The sequence below is a fragment of the Sander vitreus genome, chromosome 23 (assembly GCF_031162955.1).
Source record: "Sander vitreus isolate 19-12246 chromosome 23, sanVit1, whole genome shotgun sequence".
NCBI classification, from domain to species: Eukaryota; Metazoa; Chordata; class Actinopteri; order Perciformes; family Percidae; genus Sander; species Sander vitreus.
In genome coordinates, this window is record NC_135877.1 from 12,528,400 (window position 1) to 12,543,574 (window position 15,175).

At 41.7% G+C, this 15,175-nt stretch overlaps 1 protein-coding gene across 1 annotated transcript in view; it reads left to right on the forward strand.

The window, feature by feature from the left end:
• fbxl14b (F-box and leucine-rich repeat protein 14b) overlaps nt 1–2,955 on the forward strand; it is a 3,668-nt gene extending 713 nt beyond the window's left edge. Inside the window, exon 1 of the mRNA XM_078242687.1 lies at nt 1–2,955. This exon is cut by the window's left edge and continues 713 nt beyond it. Coding sequence (XP_078098813.1) covers nt 1–1,118 — 1,118 coding nt within the window. The 3' untranslated portion in view covers nt 1,119–2,955.
• The last annotated feature ends 12,220 nt before the right edge of the window (nt 2,956–15,175 follow it).

Consider the following 15,175-nt stretch of genomic DNA (forward strand, 5'->3'; position numbering starts at 1 on the left):
CCCAAGTGTGTATCGCTTGGAGGGACGCATCCTACCACAAGTCAGTGTGGAGGGGGGTGGAGGCCAAGCTGCACCTCCGCCGGGCCAATCCCTCCCTGTTCCCCAGCCTCCAGGCCAGGGGCATCCGAAGGGTCCAGATCCTGTCCTTGCGTCGCAGCTTGAGCTATGTGATCCAGGGAATGCCTAACATCGAGTCCCTCAATCTGTCCGGCTGCTACAACCTCACGGATAACGGCCTGGGTCATGCATTTGTGCAGGAGATCCCATCACTGAGGGTTCTGAACCTGAGTCTGTGCAAGCAGATCACAGACTCCAGTCTAGGCAGAATAGCTCAGTATCTCAAGAACCTGGAGGTGCTGGAGCTTGGTGGCTGCAGCAACATCACCAACACTGGGCTTCTGTTGATAGCCTGGGGCCTCCACAGGCTCAAGAGCCTCAATCTGAGGTCCTGCCGGCATGTCTCAGACGTGGGGATTGGACATTTGGCAGGCATGACCCGCAGCGCGGCGGAGGGCTGTTTGAACCTGGAGTACCTGACTCTCCAGGACTGTCAAAAACTGACGGATCTGTCACTCAAACACATTTCCAAGGGGCTGACCAAGCTCCGGGTACTGAACCTGAGCTTCTGCGGGGGGATCTCAGATGCAGGAATGATCCACCTCTCCCACATGGCCTCCCTGTGGAGCCTCAACCTACGATCCTGTGACAACATCAGCGACACAGGGACCATGCACCTCGCCATGGGCACCCTAAGGCTCTCCGGGCTTGACGTGTCCTTCTGTGACAAGATAGGGGATCAGACCCTGGCATACATTGCCCAGGGGCTGTACCAGCTCAAGTCTCTGTCCTTGTGCTCGTGTCACATCTCTGACGATGGGATAAACCGGATGGTGAGGCAGATGCACGAGCTGAGGACCCTGAACATTGGACAGTGTGTGCGTATCACGGACAAAGGGCTGGAGCTCATAGCTGACCACCTGACCCAGCTGGCAGGCATCGACCTGTATGGATGTACCAAGATCACCAAGAGGGGACTGGAGAGGATCACACAGCTCCCCTGCCTTAAAGTGTTGAACCTGGGACTCTGGCAGATGACAGAGAGTGAGAAAGTGAGGTGATTGGAAATGTTTAGTTTTTTTGTTCTTTTTGTTTCTGGATGGGGACAGAGGGGGGCATGAAGAGCAGGAGGGCGGGTATATTTCTTTTCTTATTAAAAAAGAGAAAACCTCCCTTTTCCCTCCTGTGTGGTTGTGTAAGGTGTGCTTCTCCCACGTGAGCAGACTTTTATGTTCAAGTGTTTTTATTTTCTCTCTGTCGGCCTTGCAGGATTTCAATTAGTGTTTGATATGACTAAATATTCTGCCTGGTAAGAACAAATTAAAACTTACTTTTGCTATGAGCTCATGAAAATCCTTGTTAACAATTGTTTTGATCTTGTATTGAGTTTAAATCTGACATCAGACTGGAATAACCTGCAAAGCTTGTCACACATTTAAAAAAAAAAAAAAAATTCAAAGTGTCATTTGAATTATCTGATTTATTTGCTGCCAGAAAAATTCTTAAAGTGAAACTTGTGCCCATCCAAAGTTGCATCTACCTTTTCATTTTAAGCAAAGTGAGGTTTAAAACTTTTTTTTTTGTACACCGAGTCTGGATTTGAGACATTTACGACTAATCTCCACTACAGCCATCACGCCTAAAAACATTTGGCTACCTCGTATGTGGTTGTTTTCAAAGGGTGTATACTGTTAAAAAAAAAAAAACAGAAGGAAAGCGAGAATGAGAGACTGGGAGAAAATGTGCCTAAAGGGACTGTGTCTGCCCCCTCCCCCCATCCCTCCCTCCTCCATGAGCAGAGCTGGAGAAAAGAGACCAGGACACAATCTAACTACCTTTGTTAATTTACCCCCATAAACAGCAACAATTTCCCAGAGAGAGAAAGCGAGAGAGACAGAGGGAAAGTGAGCTGTAAAATCTTTTCAGATTTCAATGACGCTTTATGCAACAACAACAACAAAAAACCCGCTTGTGCGCAAGAGCTTTTTTATGGTTTGTTTTCCTCATTTTTAGGGATAAAGTCCAACTTGTACGCCCTTTAGAGACGTGCTTGTGTTCAAGCTTTGGCCAATATAAAGGAGACAAGATCATCTGCTTACCCTTAGAAGAAATACCTATAATCCTATAATAATACGGTAGCGGTTTAGGAATATTGTAGTGCTACAATGAAAGATAAAAAATATGATCAGGCCATTATCAAACACAATATATGTCCATGTAAGTTTGTTATAGGTATATTCAGCATTTTTCTAAGGGATGCTGGTGGAAATAAATGTCAGTGGATGTTCAGAGCGTTGTACTTCAAATTGAAGTGATTTCTATTATCTTATACCCTTTATTGATCAATACAAATCAGGGTTTGTCTCATGGCTTTATTTTCCCACGTTAATGCCAACACAGGTCACATTCATATTCAAGTTGCTCTCACCGGTGAGAGGGAGGGTGGGAGAGAGGAGGGTAGGGATATCTTTTTTTTTTTTTCCTTCCTCTTTTTCTCCCATCTCTCCATGAATAAAAATACCCTGAATCCATTTTGAGACATGCTTAGAATAAGGAGCAATCGATTATTTTTCTTTCTCTCACTCCGTGTCGGGTTACAGGCGGAATGCGTCTCTTTCTCTCTCCATCTCTCTCTTTTTCTTTCACACACACACACATTAACACACACATGCACACGGAGGCCTGTGTGCGCGCATTTTAATGTAATGCAATGACCTGCTAGAAAAATTAATATACGGATGTGCGTCCTGCTGAAAAAGCTGTGTGTTTGAAAAATAAAAAAAGATGTACTGTATATTATGTGTTTGTAAAGAAGAAGAAAAATGCAGAATCCCAAATTAAATTGTTTTATATTCTTACGGTTAAAACAATTAAAGATATTTATATAATGAACGAAAAGAGCGGTGTGGACTACTTTTGTGTAGGTGTAGTACTTCATTGTTGTCATGCTGTCTGTTTTTTTCATTAAGAATGTGAAGAATCTTACGTTTCCACATGGTAATTTGACATAGTTTATTCCCACAAGACATTTAGTTTTGTCCTCAAATGAAGTTGTCCATCAGGCACATTTAATAAAATAAGGGCTTTACTTTTAATGCATTTCTCCTAATAACCACCCACACATTGAGTATTGTCCCTGATCAGTCCATCCTTGTTTCTCAAAGGGGCTGGAAAAAAAAGGGAAAAATCTGTTGTGTTGTTTTATTATTTACGAGGAGATTCAAAATGGATGCTTGCCGTCTTGATTTGGCTGCAGTGCCTGTGTAATTAATTATCAACAGGGCGTTTATTATAGGAAGCTGTTCTACCCTGCTGACTTTTTTTATTCATGAATGTCAGTTTTGAAGGTGTTTCAGCTCAACTAGCAGGGCAGTTTCACATTTAAGTCTCAAATATTTCAAAGTGCAAGGTAGGTCAGGGCTGTATTTGGTGGATTTCATGGTTTAAATGGAAGGTTTTGGGTATTAGTGTTGGTTATTTTTGCAGTGCTTTATTTCACGTGGCAGAGTTGTGTCTGTGCGGCTGCTGTGTGTGTATGGAGTAATGAGATCTAAAGTTGGTTAGAGCAGATTTCCCTCTCTGCTTTCCATCAGGACGTGTCCTGTGTGTGAAGTGACAACACACACACACACACACACACACACACACACACACACACACACACGGTTGCCAGACCAGTCAGTAGCCATTGTCTGTCTTTAGAAGTTAGGAAGGCAGGTTTTGGTGGGGGATTTTTTTTTCTCCTTCTTTTCCTCTCTTTCTCCTCCTCTTGTTCAGTCACGCATACCAGATCCTAGACCAGGCAGGGGACCCCCACGCTACCCCACCCACTGCTCCTTGCTCCCCCACCCCCCCACACACACACACACACACACACACACTTTTTAGCATTCCACACCATCATTCAAAGCATTTAAGCATTCTCCCTCCCCTGACTCTCTGTCCATGGGGATTTGGGGATAAAGGCCAGCAGAGGGATTGTTGACCACAGGGACAGAGAGACGGAAAGAAGAGAGAGAGAGAGAGAGAGAGAGAGAGAGAGAGAGAGAATGTCAGTGTTTGCTGTTTCTTAAGTTTGCTTTAGCTGGCCTTTGGTCTTGTGCAATAACACTGCAATGAGTGCACACTGAGATGTGAAAGATTTGTCTGTGACATTTTGTGCCGCTTTATCCCAGAAACCTCTTAAAATCAGTTTGGAAACCACAGAAACAATATGTATAGCCTACATAACAGTTGAGATATGATTGCTTATGTATTTTAATTATACAGTACTATTGTTATACATTTTGTGCGTTACAATGACAACTGACAACCGACAAACGCGGTTAATCTGTATGTGAGTTGGTTTGGTTGAATGCTGGAGTAAGGCAACAAAGAGAAAAAGAAGTGAACTCAAAAGGAAAGAGGTGTGACATTGTAACAAATTGGACATGGAATACTGATACATGAATAGAGAGGTTGGAGGCGCACAACGTAGCTGATTGTTTTTTTATCATTTGACATTTGGGTCTGCAGACCTTTCCCAACAGATACAGGAGACTTTCCGTGACAAGGTCCCATCACGTGTTTCTACAGAAAGGTCTGCAGGCTGAAATTTAGATGACAAAGATACAATCAGCTGCATTCAAATGATAATGTGATACTTTATTAATCCCCATAGGGAAAATCTCTTTTTGTCTGCCACCCTCCACAGAGAGGTCAGAGGTCAGGCTCAGCTCCAGAACCCCACTGCTGGAGCTACTGGGGATTTGGTGTCCTGCTCAGGGACATATGGCTTGGTGGAGGGTTGTCATGTTTTTACGTTAGGTCACCTTGCCTCGCTGTCCTCCCTTGCTTTTCATTTGTAAGTCCTTGGAGGCCACCTGTGAAGCACCAATTCTAAAATACTGAAACTTTTTTCGATGAAACAATTCTCCCAGAACTGTTTGTGAGGGGAATGCAAACTCGTCCCTTATTGTATAAATTGCAGTCTTAATTTGCATTTTGAATAGAGAGAGCTGAGTGTGAATTAAGCTGTAGAGTTTCACTGCTGCTGGGTGTTCAGCATTATGTGGTTACAGAGCATGATATATCACTCTATTGTATACAGTGCAAGTTAACTTTGCATTGTATGAAAATAACTGTGGACTAAGTACTGAACACAGGTGCTACCCATATTTCTATTTCACAAAAGATCATTCGCTAGAAAATATTACTGCAGATAACCCAAAGCTAATTTGTGTTTGAAAAAAGCCACTTTGAGCATGCTAGCACAGAGCATTTTGTAATTTTACACGTCCATACTTGCTCCTCTTTAGCACAGTTCTGCGTCCCTTTTGTAACAGTTCAACAGTTTTGAATAAAGAAACTGTTCAGGAATTTGGGACAATGGGCTTGTTTGCTTTCTTGACATGAGTTAGATGAGAAGATTGATACCAATTTCACATACATAAGTGGTATCAATCTTCTTGTCTAACTCTCAGCAAGACAGCCAATAAGAATGTTTTCCAAAATGTCAAACTATTCCTTTAAGACAGTGGTTCCCAACCTTTTTTCCTTGGCGCCCCCCCTACTTATGTCTAAGAAAAGCTGAGCCCCCCCTCCAAAACCGAAGTTGAGGTAACTCTCGAGATAGAGCCTTACTTTCTTTTTTGATACAGAGGAGGAGTTGTCAGCAGTTTTACGTTTTGCCGCCATGTTTCGTTCATAAAATAGTGATGCTGTGGTGGCAGGAAAAACGAGGATGATAGCAGCTAGCAGCTGACCCGATGACAGCAAGGGTCCCAGGTTAAGAGGTCCCGGTGGTTTGGCCTACTAAGTAGCCTACCTACAATTTTAAGTGAGAAGAAAAATATATAGTTTTTATACAGACTTTTGTATACATTATATATTCTAGTGTATTATCATAATTTGTTTAACATGTGCAAATATATTTTTTTTTACCTCAACCTCAAACCAGATAAAGACTTGCTGGGGACCCCTCTGATCTTGCCGCCCCCCTGAGGGGTCCCCGGACCCCAGGTTGGGAACCACTGCTTTAAGACATACTGTACTTGGCCTGTCCAGGTGATTGTGTTACAGCTATAGTGTGTTTACAGTCGGTTGTGGAGATGATGAAATGTGTAAAAGTACTGACCAACAAATTTAACAGAACGTTCTGACATGCTTCGTCCACATGGATCATGAACATAAATCAATAACTTGAGGATGAGACTGAAAGCTGTGTGGATGAATTCCCCAACAGATTGAGCAAGGCACTTACACTGCCAGTTTCAGGGGGTTTATTCTTCCTGTGTCACTCAAAGGTTTCACTGTAGCAGCCATGCACAAACGTGTGCACACACGGCACTGTAAGGCAGCTGGGATCAAAGCACTCACCAAATGGCTTTATGTTAAGAATATATCTCGCTCTCAGAGCGATTCTCTCTTCAAACCCACATATCCTGCCTGTCTACATGATTGACAGCCTTCAAACAAGTTAATTCAAAAGTTTACAGGCACCCAAATTAGCCAAAGACCCACATTTCTGCCCCATATAGGTCACTAACGTGTAACAAAACCGTTTCATGCTATAAATGCTGCTTTTGCATTCGAACTTTGGTGTGTGAGTGAGTGTGCGTTGTAAAAGCTGAACTGTGACTCGTCACATTGTGCTCTGAACCACATTTCCTGTCAGGCTGACAGGAACAGCAGTGTGTGTGTGTGTGTGTGTGTGTGTGTGTGTGTGTGTGTGTGTGTGTGTGTGTGTGTGTGTTTTACTGCTATCATTAAAGGAATCATTCACCATTAAAAGAGGAACTGGGGTTCTTCACAACAAAGCAGCAGGGGTATTAGCAGCAGAGTGTTAGTGCCCTCCCCCACATCTCTCTGTCTTTGGCTGCAACTCCTCGTCTGCTGCGTGGTCTGTCTGTCTTTCTTTCTGGCCTGTTTTAGCTCTCTGCCTGTCTGTTGATTGGCTTTCATCCCTCTCTTTTCCTTCTCAACTTATTTCTTCCTAATTTTAAAGCTTTTCCTTTCTGTCTTGTCATCTCCACCTGTCTACTTCACACTCTAATTGTCCCTCTTTCTCTCTTTTTCTCTGTACAGGACAGTACTTGACTTATTCTTCTTCACCCCTTCTTTTCACCTCTAAAGTCCATTTCACACATGCACTGCAACACTGAACTTATCTAGACGTTACCCGGAGGAGCTGTATGCGAGAACACAAATGTCCGACTGGTCAGCTGGACCAATAAACAGACTTTACCCTGCCATCTCCCTAGTACAAACTCTGTAATGTCCGATTGAGCCCATGTGTGAATAGAGCAGGTCATTGTCCTGAGAATTCACAGCAGGCGAATGGGTGTGTCAGCTGGCGTGAAACCGGAAAAATACAAACATCCTAAGGAAAATCTCTAACTGGAGACACAACGAGATTCGGGGATTGACGCCAAAATTGTCAGATGAATTCAAGGAACGGCAAGATAATTGTTTTTTATGACCAAATTATGAACTGGCTACGTGACGGCGGTGTAATCTGCTTCATGCCTTCTGCACACTCTAGCCAGACGCCACCTCTCACCTAGACCAAGTGGAGTATTTCCAGAAGGTAAGAACGCGTCACGGACAATCTCCTGTTGTGTGCTACATGTATGACAAGGCAACCCAATGACCAATGTCCAAAGAATCAGGTCTGGACATTTTCAGTTCACATGAGAAACTGCTTAACTTGTTTTTTTTCATGCCCATGGTCTCCTCTCCTTTCTCTCTCCTCTTTCCTCTTATCCCCCTCTCACTATTTCCATTTATCCCCTTCCCCACCCCTCCTTCCTCCTCTTTGTGGCACCTGGTGTTGAGGTGTCGCTGAGGTACAGTAGATGGTTCTTTGAAGTCCCAGGGGCCCTCGGGGGCTGTGTGTGTGTGTGTGTGTGTGTGTGTGTGTGTGTGTGTGTGTGTGTGTGTGTGTGTGTGTGTGTGTGTCAGGAAACTTTTTTTTATCAGCAGCTCCAGTCAAGAACATTTGGTGTGGCTTTTGATTTGGGCGTCTCTAATCTTTAAACGACCTTCCCTGTGCAAGTGTTCATACAGTATTTCTTGATTATGTAGCAGGGGAATTTAAAACCCTATTACCATTAATGTTTTGCTTTTCTCAACCAATCAAAGCTGAACAGTCAAAGGGCTAGTTCAGTTTTTTTTTTTAAACTAATTTAATTGGGACAAAACTATATATTTTTTTGCTGTATAAAATAAGCTTGTTGAAAATTGGCGTGGCCGGTTAGATCAGTTGGTAGAGGTTTATTCCTCGACGCAGAACGGCCAGGGTTCGAGTCTGACCTGTGACGGTTTTCCTGCATGTCTTCTCCCCTTTCATATCTCATCTTTCCTATTGAATAAAGGCGGAAATGCCCAAAAATAAATAAAAAATTGGTGAGCCATTTGGGATAGGAAGCCACATCAAAACATAGGGTGATGTAAATGTTCTATTGGAGTAGAAACATGTTATAGTCATATTGTAACTTACTGGGTTTACAGCTGGCACAGTCGGAGAAAAGAGGGGGGAGAAGCAGAGGAAAAAGCACTTTTGTCCTGAAGTCTGCTATGGTCAGCACCCAACCTGGAGAGAAAAAGAGGGGGTGGTAAGGCAGAGAAATAAATAAAGGAAACCAGGGAAAGTGGTAAAAAAAGAAGAGAAAGGAAAAAAAATCAAGGGAGAAACAAATGAGGAGAGAGAGAGAGAGAGAGAGAGAGAGAGAGAGAGAGAGAGAGAGAGAGGAATCTGTGAGTCACTGTTTAACTGTGGGCTGCTAAAAGTCGACTAGCCATGGTAAAATACCTACTGGGCGCACACACACGCACGCGCCCACACACACACACACACACACACACACACACACACACACACACACACACACACTCCAAAATACAGAAATCTGCCTAAAATTCAACAATAGTTGGCACAACCCGCGCATAGGCCACACACACACGCATTAAAAGTGTAGGCAAAAAACATGCTTCTGCCTCTCTCAGACTTCACTGCCCAACAGACCAGCTAATTATTTTTAGTTGGACACCAGGCACACACACACCTCTGCTGCACATTCCTCAGAAACTAATGATCTGCTTTTCTACAAAGGTAAGAATTTAGGCGAAGGTCAGAAATAATTCTTTCCATTTCAGAAAGTTGAATTTTGCAGAAAAGGGGGAACAATGACATCATCCAACCCCTAAGTGATTAATTATTGACGATTTGTCTCTGGACAAGTAGTAACAGGGTGATTACAATTAGTTCTTTCTCTACAAGAACAAGCCTGGCCAAAGATGGTGCTGTGATTAAATTGCAGTATATGCAATATGATTCTCCTCCTTTAGCAGTGTCTGCGATTATTACCAACATATTATTTTAATACTACCGATAAATCTGATGATTGCTTTGGTTTTTTGATTACTTTATTAATAGTTTTCGCCCATTAAATATTAGAAAATAGTGTGACAAGATGAAGCTGCTACAGCTATGCAGCAGCTCTTTGAGGCTATACTTGGCACAGTGCACAGTGGTGCTTTAAGCTTAATGCTAATGTCATGCTAACATGCTCACAACGACAATGTTAACATGCTGATGTTTAGCTGGTAATTGTTTATGATAATCATCTTAGATTAGCGTGTTAGCATGCTAACATTTGCTAAATACTTAATTTAAAGAACAGCTGAGGCTGATGAGAATGTCCTTAGTTTTGCAGGTATTTGGTCATAAACCAAAGTATTTTGACTTGATGATGGAGCTATGAAAAGTCACCAAAGTTGACCATGAATGGCTGGATCAAATGTCATGGCAATAAATCTAATAGTTGTTATTTATTATAACATTCATAGAGAATATTTCAGTCTGGGTCAAATTGGTGGACCGACCATCTCTAGCATGGCTTAAAACACCATGGCAAGTTACATGAACCCAAAGTGATGTCTACAATTGTTTGTTTTTGAGGGATCAACAGTCAAAATCCAAAGATATTCAATTTTACAATGGTATGAAACAGAAGAAAATGCAAATTCTTACATTTGAGAAGCTGGAACAAGTAAATGTTAAGCATTTTTACATAGTAAATGACTTGGTGTATTTTCCAGCCTCTATACAAGAGAACCCATCACTCGTTAGCTCCTCTGGGTGTTCAACTGCTTATTATTTTATCAGGTCATTTACTGCTGTAGGCCTTTTGCTCATTAGGCAATAAATGCAGATAATAATTCATCCTCTATGTCCCATACTAGCATCACAGCTATATTAGTCCAAGATATTGTATTCTGAATTATAGAGATCTGTTTTCTTCAGTATTCGTGCAATTAGTATGAGCCATCTTGCTCAAATCATCATTGTTGTTACATTTCATACACCTAGCATTAGCCGTTCTGTGCAGTTTTGCCTGATCAATGCTGGATCCAGCAGACTGGCTGAGAAAACAACACACTAAGTCTTTAATTTGAAACCATAAGACCCCACTTCATTCACAATCAAACCATGAATGTTGTTGCTGAATCTTTTTTAAAAGACTCAGCAATTACAATGGGAGACTGGGAATTATGCAGCATGAGATGTTGACTTCTGCTCCATATTCCTGCTTCATTTGACAGTATCCAGCGGAGAAAGACAGGAGAGGATGGACAGGAAGAGAAAGAGAGAGAGAGAGTAGAGGATGACATGTGGGTTCTCTTTGGGTTTCTTTGTCTCGATGTGAAACCACGTGAAGCTCTTGACAGAAATGTGACAGATACCTGCAATGTCAAAAACCGGCGGGCTCGCACCCATTCTAATTTGTCAGGTGAGACAGTGTTTTGGTAGCGTGGGAGGTGTGGTGCGCTTGTGTGTGCTTGTCTTACTGTCTGTGCAGGTGTGATTGAAAGTGTACGTGCATAATGCATGTACGTAGGCACTCACTGGTGTCTGTGCCTCTCTGTCGGCTCTCTGCATCTTCCTGTCAGTTCAGCTTGTCATTCAAGCATCAATAAAGAGAAAGTTTTTCTTTCTCTTTTACTCTGCTTAAAACGTGTCATCCTTTTCTCAAACAGGGAAAATGGGCAGAAAGGGAGACAGAAAACTGCAGCAACAGTCGAGTGGGGTTTTATCGCATGTTGGAACAGAAAGATTTCACCACGTTAACAAGGAGGATATTTTTCAGGGCCTTTTTTTTGGGTAGACGTTAGGAGTGTTTGTAGGGAAACATTGAGGAAAAAAAAAAAATGAGCAGGTGGAAGGAACATGAGATAGATGCCAAAGTTGGATTCCTGACTCAGTGTTGGACTAGCTTCACCCAAAAACCAAACTTCACACTGAAAGGAAATTATAATTTGAATGATGATACAGCATCAATCACTTGAGATAAGTGGTGGGCCACTGGCAAAACAAAGCTGGAATAGCTTGACATTTAGAACTGATTTGTTTTCTTGACAAGAGCTACATTAGAAGATTGATACCACTCTACGCAAAATATGAAGCTATAGCCAGGAGACTGTTGGCTTAGCTTAACATAAAGACTGGAAGAAGGGGATAACAGCTAGCCTGGCTCTTTCCAAGTTGGTTACTCTGTGTGTGTTTTAACAGTCTGGTCATTTGCCTTCACCACAAGCAGACCCATGAAAAAGAGACAATTAATGCTAGCTAATTAGCCTAGCTTGCTAGCTTCTACTTTCTACAAACGTAACAGCATGATGGGCACTCCTAAATGTTTAATGTAGTAAAAGGACAAATGTTAAATCCAATAAGGTACATAACCAACGCCATGTGTGCTTGTTGAGAAAGGGTAGAAAATGTCTTGTATCATAATTCGTAGGCTATAGGCTGCAAGGCTATGACACGTTCCAGTCCCAACGCCAGCTCTCAAATGTCAGGCAACTGCTGACATGGAAACAGCCAAGCCAGAGCTTAAAGCTTAGACACAATATGTTCACAACACAATAGTTGCTCAGCTCAGACAGAAAAGTGGAGAGAGACGGGGGAGACATGCAGGAAACTGTCACAGTTCAAACTCTAACCCTGGACCTTCTGCGTCGAGGAATAAACCTCTACATATGTGTGCCTGCTCTACCATCTGAGCTAACCGGCCAACAAAAAATTGATTAGGTTTCATGTGGAAATAAAATATGTTTATAATATTTGGGAAATGCTATAAGGACAAAACCACCAAGTATTTGTAATGAGAACTGTATTGCTTCACATATTCTAATTTAGACCAAATGTATGAATAAACTGATATATACCGCTGAACAAAAAAGGAAGGTCCTAACTTGTTAGCACCTGCACTGAATTTGATTGAGCCGAGAGTCAGGTCACTTTCCGTTCAATCCAATTAACCCAGGAAGTGGACATTTAAACTATAAGAAAATCCCCATCAAAAGGTTATTTAATATTCAATCTATGAAGGCATTATTGGGACAGAGTAGCGCTCTTATCTTCCAGTAAATGAATTACCGTTTCAATTTGCATGTTGAGTGAATTGAACTGAAAGTGCCTCAGACCCAGAGCGTCCACCAGAGCTGTGGTGTGCCTGCTGATAACCAGCCTCCCAATTCAGGATTTGGCAAAAATAGATTTACACTTGTGCAAAAATAAAGTCAGTTTTTAATTGGCTTATAGGTGTGAAGGTCTGTAAGAAGTCTATGGCACATGATTGAGGAGACAGCCTCATGTTGTTAAATATCCTTACAGTTTGCATCAATTCCATTTTAATGCTGGATGTTTCAAGTTTTGCAAAAGAGGGGCATGTAGTAAAGCAATGTGCTGTAAGGTTTTGAATATTATAAGAAACTGAATACCTTATTGTCTAATTGAATCACTACTAAATATATTATGTTGGAATTTAAATCATGTATAGCATTGGAATATTTTACTTTGAAAACCTTAATTCGTGTATAGTTTGAATTCCACTTTTTCAGAAGGTAATCCCAAATAGAGCAATTTCCAAAATCAGATTTTATTTCATGTCATTTTTAATGGTTCACAGCCTCAGATAGCTAATTCAAGGTTGAAGTTCAATTTGAAACTATATTCAAGTTGCTCAATTACATTTTTGTTGCTTTAGATTGTTAGACTTGAATTGACCTGGATATTTCAAAGAGGGGAATTCAAACCATATAAAAATTATTATTACAGCCGTTCTTGCTTCCATACAAGCATTTTGAGCATGCAGCATACATTAAATGCAGCACATGTGCTAAAGGCTGCACTCAGATGTGTGCCAGCAGCTAAACCTTTTTTTTTTTACCATGGAGCGACACAGACCTCATCTTTCCATTGCTGCTTCAACAGATGTAATCAGACTTAAAAAAAAAACCTGCATTACCAGGTGTGTTAGCTGCTTCAACGCAGCATCTCTAATATTGAACTCAGTACCTCACGCAATCAGACTTTACAATGGACAACAAACAAAATAAACCTAAGTTAGGATACAGAGGGGCGAAACAACGGAAGGACGAAGAAAGAGCAAGAAAATTAGGCAGTGACATATCTGATTGTAGCCTTAAGAGAGTGAAAGAAAAAAGACTGAGATAATTAATGTGTTTGTGTGAGAAAGAGACTGAGAAAAAAACAGAGGAATAGAGGAAAAAAGAGAGGCATGGAGAAAGAGACATGAGGTGGAGTGAGCGAAGATAAAGTGAGAAAGTGAGGATGGAATACAAAGAGGGTCTGTGTCTGTGTGTGTGTGTGTGTGTGTGTGTGTGTGTGTGTGTGTGTGTGCGTGTGTGCGTGTGTGTGTGTGTGTGTGTGTGTACATCAGGTGTGTATCTGCCATCCCCAAGGTCCTCCTAGCTGTCTTCTCCCATTGATTAGTCCATATTGATCTGGCCTGGCACACACACACACACACACACACACACACACACACACACACAGCATGGTTGACTTGATTTAGTCGGGCTTTGACACAAGGGACACGATGGTACATTGTTAACACACACACACACACACACACACACACACACACACACACACACACACACACACACACTACTCCTATCATCATTTTGCCTCTTAAAATGACAACCATCTTCTCTCTAACACACACACACACACACACACACACACACACACACACACACACACACACACACACACCCTATTTGCTCATGTGCATTGGCTGTCTGGCAAACAGGCAGGAGAAACAATGAGAATGTATGAGACAGGCTGCCAGTAAAAAACTCAGTGTCTTCGACAAACCTAATCCATAACTCTTGTCTGTTTCTCTGGAAATTGTTTGATTTTCCACCAACTGCCACATGTAACAGCGTGTGTGTTTCAAATGTTACAGAGCTCAGTTTAGCTTGAATGAAGTTAACGCTAAATTTAACTCTGCTGTAATCAATATCTTTATAGCAATGGATAACATGGCTACTTGTATGTAAAATGGCTTCTCTTTTGACAAACCTACAGAGAATTATCACCCAAATGCAGTTACACTCAGCTTTATTGAGCTTTAAATGCAGCACTAGCTCCTTGTGTCCCGCAACTTCACTGTTTTGATCCACTGTTTTGATTCACTCTCACTGCTCTCATGGTGTTGTTTTCTACCACAGCAGCTGTTTTCAGCGATAAATGCCTAAAAAAACAACTTCACACTACCTGCTCAGCACCAAACAGCAGACAGACAAAGTTAGCGACTAGCTAGTTAACACAGCTGAGCATTTAGGCGCTAAAGGGCCGCAGATATTTCCCTCAGGAGTTGGTAAAGACCAAAAACAGAGCTAGAAGGAGAATGAATATTGGACTTACATTCATTAGTTGGTCAGAAACTTGACTCCAAATGAGTGCTAATGCTGCTCCCTATCTGCTGGATGTGTAAATAGGCAACTGTTTGCTAACTAGCCATAATGTTTGCAGCTTAGCCCCCAAGACTTTAAAAGTTATTACATGTTTACAGTTTTTGCCGATTGCTTACACACTAAAAGTGAATGGTTAGAAAAAAGCATCAAAACCTTAACCTTTTGTAACCATGCCGTAAACAAAGGCACCAAAAGTACAAACACGTTTTCTGCTTTGCACTTTGTTTACAATTCTGCAAAACACTTCTTGCAAAACACTACACACTGTTTCTTATATTAGAAACTTTGTTCAAGAATGAATGCTCTTGCAATCATTGGGAAAACCCTTCCCTTCAAAATGCAAAACACTATT